Here is a 9,365-nt window from a genome sequence, read left to right as displayed (position 1 = left end):
CGAGGGAATTTTTCAAGCAAAACACATTTTCTATTGCGTGTATATGCGGACACGAGTTAAATTTTTTTTGATGATTTTAGTCGAGGAATGAAGTTATTTACGTAAATTAACTAACTAACTAACCATCACACCGCTTCCCCGAAGGATTAGGCAAAGAGAATAGAACGCCACATCCCACACCACTCTGTCTTTGCAAACATTGTCCACCTCTTCCACATTAATACATTTCCTCATACATACCCGCCGATTATTCTGACTCCTGATCTGACCGCTTTCAAGAATTTGGCATACTTGATAATTGAAAATTATTAAACTTGATATTAAAGCGCTCTTTGCCTGCCTGCCTATTTGTTTTTTATTTTTTATTTGATTTTTGTCCACTTGTCACTCGATTGCATTTTAATCTGTATATAATCGAAATCTATGGTGATCAACCTCAAAATATCTCGATAACATTTCTTCAACTTTTTTTTCACACCGGTAATAATACATCACATTAAATATTCTGTTGTACTTTGATTAGTACGGTACATTTTAATTTAAAGAGATTTTCTGGCTAGAAAACTGTTGGAACGCTGTAAAGTAATATAATGTACGACTGAAATAGGTAACAGAACTGTCAGCTCTCTGATTAGAAATGAATAATTTTGCCAGAAAATGTGTCTTCCAAGGAAAGCTGTGTTATAGAATATCTAATTCCACTTTTAGAAATAAAAGTGATCATGTAAAGATATTTATTGAGTCCAATGTGTTAGCAAACGGGCTATTATATTCATGTAGTTTTCACAGCGATATTGTAAGCAGAACATATTCTACAGAAGATAAAAAAGTTTACGATTTTCAAAAGCAGACTGAAATTTTACAAAATGTGATAGATAAAAACAAAGAAAAGCTTCGCGATACGGAGAACAAGATAAGGCAGAAAAGAGAAGATTTTATAAAGGATTTTAAGCATCAGAAAACCGTAACAGAGCAAAGAATTAAAGAAAAGAAACAAATAATAATTAAGGATATTTTAGAAACAAAATCAAAAGTGAAAGAAAGAATCGAAGAAGTTATTGTAGTAAGTTTTTAAAAACCAAAATATATACATAATACTATAAATTTATTTATTATATTCCTTTTTTAATTTGAAATAATTGTTTTGATTTAGAGAGAAAATATATATACAATACCTAATTTGCTGTGCATAACAAGAATAGCGATGTCTCCATACTTGGGATATATTATTATACAAGAAAATTATAATCTGGCATTAGGATTGTGGGTTTTGGCAGGTATTACTGACCTGGTAAGTACAAAATATAATTGATTTATTTTATAGAAAAATATATCATTTTATACCACACTTAGCACATTGACTGCCATGGAATTTTTCCAATGTAAAGATTTGATTTAATCATGTTGTATTATTAAAAAACTTTCTTAGTAATAATTTAATAATAAAAACCTAATTTGTTTATTCTCTTTCTTGAGGTCTTAAAAAAAAAACATGCCATACAATTTTATACAGTGGAATAATATAAAAAAAGAGTTCTAATTTGATTCTTTCTTTTTCTAGATGGACGGTTGGATCGCCCGCAAATGGAAAAGTCAATCTAGCAAAATGGGATCTTTTTTGGATCCTATGGCGGATAAAGTTTTAGTGGGAACGCTTTTCCTCACTCTGACCTGGCAAGGTCTCATTCCCATTCCCTTGACATGCCTTATCATTGCTAGAGATGTAGTGTTGGTAGCTGCGGGTTTTGTTATTCGTTACCGCAGCCTCCAACCACCAGTGAGATCTTATTATCCTAACATAATACTTTTAAATTTTAATTATATTCGGTGAAAACCAAATGCCGGTTTATTCCTAAGTATTACATTATTTTAGGGGATTTCAAATCTCCACCTTAGGTCTGCGTAGGTTAAGCTGTGTAACCACTATGAAGTAGTCTGCAATGCGAGTGATATGTTCACGCGCTCAGAGCGTGCAATGGTTCTCATTCCATCGGCATTATCCGCCTACGTCGGATCCAATACTGAAGCCATATGCAATTGCAGTGCATTGAGATAATTCTCTCTTCTGAGATAAATCTATGAATTGGTATTCTACAATCTCCACTCGACTCTTGAGGTCTAATAGCGTATCTTTAACCCTATTTTTGAAGAAATCTTTTTTCTGGAAATGAGGAATTCTTTTATAATCCCCTAAAATTTAAGTAGCAATTGTCACTAATTCAGACAACATATTTGTCAGAAGCACACTGCGGAGTGGGCATATTCTGAATATTTTGCAAGCGCATCTCATTGAAGAAGTTGCAGACGCGGAGAGTCCTACATGTTCACTATCGTAGTGTTACCCAGCATTACTTATAATATATACAATAGTTTTCAATTAATAAATATACTTAGAACAGTTTTTAGTTTAGCTTTATTCATTTGTAACTTTTTGGGATTTTATAATATGTTTGGTAAGCACCTATTGCTAACTTACATTAATCTTTTAGCCGACTAATATTGTTAGTTATAAAAGCACCAAAGTTCTATTGCTATTTTTTATTTGAAAACATTTGAAATAAATTTTAATTGTGACATATATCTTTATAATTTATATTTGAACCACTAACATTGTGATTTTCCATTTTATAATTAAAATGCAACTTTGTTTTAAAATAATTATATTTTTTGTGATTTTAAAACAACAAAGTTGCATTTTAATTATAATATATGTCTAGCTTGAACATGAAATAATAAAACTTGTTATTTATTTTTCAGAGGACTTTAAGCCGATATTTTGATGTAACTAGAGTAACGGCCCAATTGGCACCTACATTCATAAGCAAAGTCAATACGGCAATACAATTATTATTGGTAAGTACACATATTTTTTTAAACATGTCTGCTGGAAATATAAACCTCGCTTATTCATCCATACTTTTCGAGAAGTTAAAAAGTTTAGTGCGTGTACTGATTACTTAAGGTGGAGACTGACCGTAGCATTTCGTCGTAACTATCACCGAGCATCCGAAACTATGGATGGAGCGCTCGGCTCGGTGTACTGACTGCCTGAATGCTCACATCGTAACGTGTTACGTTACGACGAAATGCTCCGGTCAGTCTCCACCTTTAGGCATATATATTAAACAATACATGGTAAAAATAGTGATGGACATTGGTACTATAAACCAAGCTAGGACACAGAATGCCGTACTTTCTTATGCTGGAACGGGAAGCCTGTTGACGACAGTCAGCAATCCGGCTCCTGAGGAGTTTTACGTGGTTTCCTCCTAGCAATGAGCAAATGCTGAGAAGTTCCTGATTGGCTCACACTAGCTTATCTGTCCTTTTCCCAACACAGAATAAATCAAAATGTAAAAAATAAACTAATTGATTGAACATAATAAGCAAGGTAAATAGTAAATGAAAATTTAATCCAAAAAAATGCATATTTAACCCTTCACTGCATAGTGTATCAAATTTGTTACATACCCAAAAGTTAGTGTTAAAACGTCCTTTAAAAATATAAGCAACCATTCTTTGTTGTTACTGATTAGATACATTCATAACTCACGTATATAGTTCATAATTTAGCCAAAAGACGCGCTATTAACGCCAAAATAATATTTTCACTTGTCTCTCGAAGACGAACTGTCAAAGCAGTCATGCAGTCATGCAAAAAAAATCATGCAGTGAAGGGTTAACAAAATGGGCTCACCATCCCTCATATACAATGTAGCTTTTAACTTTAGAACAAACTGTGCTTGCATTTTTTTTGTTTATCTCAACATATTGTTTACGGGAAACGCTTAAACTTGGTACTATTCGTAGAGAGCGGGAGACGGTTATAAGCGTTCTATTTGCGTACAGCCTGAGAGACGCCAAAAACATTGAAAGATCAGAATTTGGTTTGCGATTACTTGTGATTAGTATACTGAGGGTCGGGCGGTAGACTGTCTGAGTATATGGGTTGATGAAAAAACCACCCGACAACAATGTGTTAAAATATGGTATCAAATAGCATTTCTTGTATTTTTAGGTTGGTAGTACACTCGGGGCTCCTGTATTCGGATATATAGATCACCCAATATTGCAAGGACTGTGGGGCGTTACTGCTGCATCGACTGTCATTGCAGGATTAAGTTACGTTTATTCCAAGAATACTTACAAATTCATACAGCAGATGAAGAAGTAAAATGAATCATTGAAAATGTTTTCTATGTGCTAAGCGAAATGGACAGGGTCATTTATTAATATTTAAATAGTCTATGCTTAAGCCCTGTGTTATAACTGTAAAAATATTTTTTAGAGAGAATTTAAACATATATGTATTATTTCCTAATGAGTTTTATTATCTATATAGTTGAAATACATAATGAAAAAAAAATTTTCATCCATATATACATATTGTGTAGGTTTACATCCTAAACTCCTGAAATAAATTGATCTGTCTGGTACATTTCATACGCTGTATCTTCATCGTGTAGCGGATCAAACTCTAACCCTGAAAAAGTTAATGATGTTTTAAATAAATGACAAATCAATAAGACAGATTTTTTACATCAGTTCATTTGCTCGTGAAAGTTACTAGATTTATTGTGTCTTGTGTTGTTTCCACAAAAAAATGAAATTAAATAAAAATTATATATTCACTGAAATAACTTTAATTATGATTAATAATTTACCTATGTACTCTATTTCTAATGAAAATGGGCCGTTAATCTTATCCGCACAGCTGAATCCAAAATGTGATATTTTATCCAAAGGAACTCTGTTCTGTTTGTCCTGGATGCGCCCTTTGGATCCCAGGAAGAACTTGGAAAATGGGATCTAAGAGAATAGAAACAATAAACACATTTAATAGTGGAAACATACAATTTTTCTCCAGTCTTCGCAGAGGTTTGCCGCTAATAGTAAAATTAAGAATATCAAGATTACTCTTAGGCAGCTTGTGCACTACACGGAATTTTACAGTCCGGCAGTCCGGTTTTTTAAAAATAAAAGCGACCACGACAGTTCAGCATGATCAAATTTACGTGCACTGTGAACACCCACCGATCCGAAGAAAGACGGCTAAAAGCACAAGCCAACCCAAGCCAATCATCCGTTTTATAATGCTAACCGGACTGCCGGACAGTAAAATTCCGCGTAGTTCACAAGCGCCCTTAGTCTATAATCACCAACTAAATGCGTGCGTTTTTCATGCACTATCCCAACATCTATCATACAACATTTTGCTATATATTTGTCTGAGAGAACAGATTTTGACTCTATTGTGTACTGCCAGATTAGCTTTCGTCAATAGGATTTTATTTGCTATAATTGAATTCAGTACACCATTCCCTCTCCTTTCTTTATAATTACCAATCTTTCCATCTCATAGAACAAATACTTCCCAAATATACAAAATCATCTATCTATTACAAAATTTCATTTCTTTCTCATTTCTTTCAAAAACCATGACAACATTTATCAACAAATAACTTTCCTTGACATAATATAAATACAATGTGTAATCTGTTCCACTTAGCAAGGTGAATTGAGAATTATTGTCAATTTGTATCGAATCCTAATCTGTAATTGATATTATAAAGCTTCTGACCATACTAGCAAACCTTTCTTTCTTTACGGTTTCTTTCAAATAAACATTTTTGTATAATTTATCTAAAAACTATAATAGTATTTTTTTTTACATTGTTCCCCCCGTTACAGAAAACAGGGTTTGATAACCTTCCCCTCCCGGTGATATGTATTTACTACAACTTGACTTTAAAAATGAGAATATCAATATAAAATATAATAGATACGACCTCAGAATTTTTGTATTCCTCCGTGATACTTTTACGTGCTACATAAAAGTGTTATAATATATCATTTGCAGTGACGGAAATAAATAAATTGTAAAAAAAATAGGGGATAGAATCACCAATACACAAACGTTTTTCAGAGTATGCGTACGTGTCGCACCTTACGTACATGCGCACGCAGCTTCATACTGTTTCCAACAATCTCATTTTAGTTGCGCACATGTCGTCGTTCAGGGTGGTCGTGTCGCTACGCTAGCTATGGAGGCTACTTGGGATGTATTTTTTTCTCATTTTTAGACACTTACCAGAGCTAACATTACAAAATTGTTACATTTCAACTTCAACTATGGGCAATAAAAGCAACATTTAGGAATATTCACATTTTTACCGTTTTTAAACCACATTTTCACATGGTGTACAAAATACATATCACCGATGCATGCGGAAGTTTTTAGTACCGTAAGGGAAAGGTAACATTTTAACCTGTCCGGGAGTATGGACGTAAATGAACGTCAGTGCGAATTTTCCTTAAAGGAGTATCGACGTTAATGAACGTCGAAGTCCGTCTGTTAGTTAGTTTGATGTTACTTGTATAGCAATGACATCTGTGGATATTTGTGTGTAATTTTGTCATAATTGAAAAATATTTGGAATAGGTGTTTAAAAAAAAAAATTAACAAAATTTCTTCATAATACATCGATTTAATGAAGAAATTTTTTTTTCATGTAAAAAGAACCCACTCCCCAGAAAAAGTCGGTCATCAATTTTTATACTCCCGGAAACGTTAAACTATTGAAAACTTGGTTTAGTATTATATATTTAGATAATATTATATGAATGAAAAGCTTTACCCTTGAAATCTGCCAGTATGGGCCACCTCTCGTGTACAACACAAAGTGGAAGATATCATTCCACAGGACGTCAAAATATCCCTCGGTGGAGAGGTTGATCATGTATGACCTTCCATCTCCACGAACTTTCAGCACCAGGGTATTGTACACAGACCAGTCGTAGTGAGACTCTCTTTTGAACGATCTCTGAAATAAGTAATACGCAATAATGAATGATAATATTCACAACATTTATAGTGTGTGGGTAAATCCTTGCTCACATATCTGGGTCCCTACACTTAGGGAGTTATTTTTATATTGACATCACATATATGAAGAAGAATATGGAAGTCTGGCTTTTTACAGGGCTTACTATCTGTTAAGTGATCATTTCACAAATCGCTCACTCCTTTCAGCAACGTCATATATCAAAAATCGACAATTTTCAGTTGCGCATGTTTTCGGAATGCCCAGAAAATGTACTATATCCCAGAAAAAGCGGCATATTTTTAGCTTAATATTTACCCGCTACAGGGCAGAAAGTGTTGTTTTTGCATTTTGAAGAAAAGGTATTGTTTAATTATTTTTTTACATAAACTAAATATTTTTCAAATGTAGAAAAAACCTTAAGGTTTTACCTAAAAAGATCTGTTGCACAGTAAAAAGTTCAATAAGTGGCTTGATATTTATTTTTAATACATTGTATTATATTTTTAAACTTTAAAAATGTTCTCCTGATAAATTAAGTTTTTGATTTATGACGTTCTTGAAAGGAGTTAGCGATATATTAAGAATAATATATAATGAATATCTACAATGAACATTTTAATTCAATAAAGAACTTAACTAAATAGAAGATTGTTGTGCAGAAGTTCAGCTGTACTGATTAAAATATAGGCTCATACTAACTTGGCATCTAGCAGAACGAAGGGAACAATATCCAGCTTTTTTAATAGTACCATCTTTGGGTAGCTTGGTTTCTAGAACTCCGGAGAACACACCTCTACCGGCTTTGCCCATTTCAAAGTTACATCTGCTGAATCCCTCTCCGTGATCCCTGTCGCTTGTGGTGACCCAATCGTTCAGCTTACTTTGGTCGTCAAACTGCCACATGATGTCAGTCTCGCCTAAAATACATTTCCTTTCAATGTTGACATGATTTTTCAAAACTCATAATTGACCATAATTTATGCGAACAAACATATATGTCTATTTTGAATATTGAAAGCATTAACATTGTGGATCATAGTGATACATTATTTTGAGAAATAAAAACACTTTTGTTTTTGATCCACTCACATTTTTATTAACAACCAACTAGTTTCGGCAACAACCTGTTTCCCTCTTCAGGGTTAAAGTCATAAATTAAACCCTGAAGAGGGCTACAGGTTGTTGCCGAAACTAGTTGGTTGTTAATAAAAATGTGAGTGGATAAAAAAAACAAAGTCTTTTTATTTCTCAAAATAATAAAAAATATATGTCTATATACTAAAGTCTATGATGTAGAATACACATATCGAGGTTGTTTAACCACTTAGTCAAATATTGGCGAGAAAATTAGTCGGTGCATCACCAAACAACTCGAAACAGGACTACCCGAACACTGCTCGGATTAGTCAATAAAAACAAATACATAAATATATTCGGCTCGGGCAAATTAATACCACCAAGTTGGAATACGATTTGCCCGAGCAGCACTCGGACTCATCAATGCAACACAAACTCCTTGCCCGAGTCACGCTCGGGATAAACTAGCAACAGGTTAGTAAGTTTTCTTCTTCTAGCACTCATTTCAACCAAATTATGTAGAAGGAGCTATATCATATTGAATAAGTGCTAACATGGTCATTAATTTTACGAAGGGGATGTGGACAGTCCTGCGCTTAAGGTACCAGTCCAGGGCAATGTTAAATAAATATTTGGAATATGAAAATCTCATTTATCTCGATCCCCATGGGAATCAAACTCAGAACTTCCAGCATGATAGCTAACCACTCCACTACGGAGGCAGACAATATGACAGACAGGAAAAATGTCCATTCCAATTAGTCGAGTTTTCATTCTATTTCATTACCTGGTCGGTAGTGTAAAAATGGATCTGATTCGAACCGTTCAATAACTTCATCTTTCCAAACACCAATTTCAGATTTGAGTTCCTTTAAACCCTCGCGTATCCGCTGCACTGTAGAAACGTTGTCTTTCCGCTTATTACCATAACCTCCTTTTCTGTCAGGTTCCCAAAAATTACTATTAACAGACGAGGTGGTAATCCGGGCTACAGGTGGAAGGTTCATAGTTTTGGAACTATTTTTATGACTGAGGTGAACGCTATACTGTATTTTAGGATAGCTCATATATGAAGACAGTTGATTTTCAAATCGGCAAACACATCTAGACAAAGATGGCAACATATTTTTTCAAGTGGTGAACTCCTATTTATATTTTACAATTAAAACACAAACAGTGTAATTACTAAATTAGTAATGTTTGTGTTATTTTCAATAAGTACTATTATTAAGATATTAAATTACTACACCGAATTAGTTATGACACATGTCAAAATCCCTAATTGCATAGATTTCAACATGGAAACCATAAGCAATATAACTCTCGTGGGCTGCGTTCATTAAATTGGCGTAATGATCTAACCCAGACACTAAAATTCATTATCGACCTGGCAATAATATTCAAAAAATCAGGGAAGCCAACACGGGAATGTGACAGGTGAAAGTTGTTTTTTAGCGCACT

General features: G+C 33.8%; 2 protein-coding genes across 2 annotated transcripts; one reads left to right on the top strand and one right to left on the bottom strand.

Moving 5' to 3' along the window:
• Positions 1 to 408: 408 nt before the first annotated feature.
• Positions 409 to 5,420, top strand: CLS (cardiolipin synthase). Its single transcript, XM_088277780.1, has 5 exons — positions 409 to 1,063; positions 1,154 to 1,291; positions 1,562 to 1,777; positions 2,758 to 2,853; positions 4,019 to 5,420. The coding sequence occupies exons 1-5, from the start codon at positions 638 to 640 to the stop codon at positions 4,172 to 4,174; spliced, it is 1,032 nt and encodes a 343-aa protein (XP_088133906.1). The 5' UTR covers positions 409 to 637; the 3' UTR covers positions 4,175 to 5,420.
• Positions 4,309 to 9,183, bottom strand: CIA30 (complex I intermediate-associated protein 30). The gene is made up of 5 exons (XM_088277778.1): positions 8,692 to 9,183; positions 7,527 to 7,744; positions 6,639 to 6,824; positions 4,665 to 4,809; positions 4,309 to 4,483 (listed from the first exon to the last, which is right to left on the bottom strand). Exons 1-5 carry the CDS (start codon positions 9,026 to 9,028, stop codon positions 4,404 to 4,406), a joined length of 966 nt encoding a protein of 321 aa, XP_088133904.1. The 5' UTR covers positions 9,029 to 9,183; the 3' UTR covers positions 4,309 to 4,403.
• Positions 9,184 to 9,365: the final 182 nt, after the last annotated feature.

The sequence above is a fragment of the Brachycentrus maculatus genome, unplaced genomic scaffold (genome assembly GCF_059751285.1).
Source record: "Brachycentrus maculatus isolate JH-2025_06_01 unplaced genomic scaffold, ASM5975128v1 h1tg000050l, whole genome shotgun sequence".
Classification (NCBI taxonomy): domain Eukaryota; kingdom Metazoa; phylum Arthropoda; class Insecta; order Trichoptera; family Brachycentridae; genus Brachycentrus; species Brachycentrus maculatus.
Note: the sequence above shows the minus strand (reverse complement) of the source record. Positions and strands in the feature narration are given on the sequence as shown.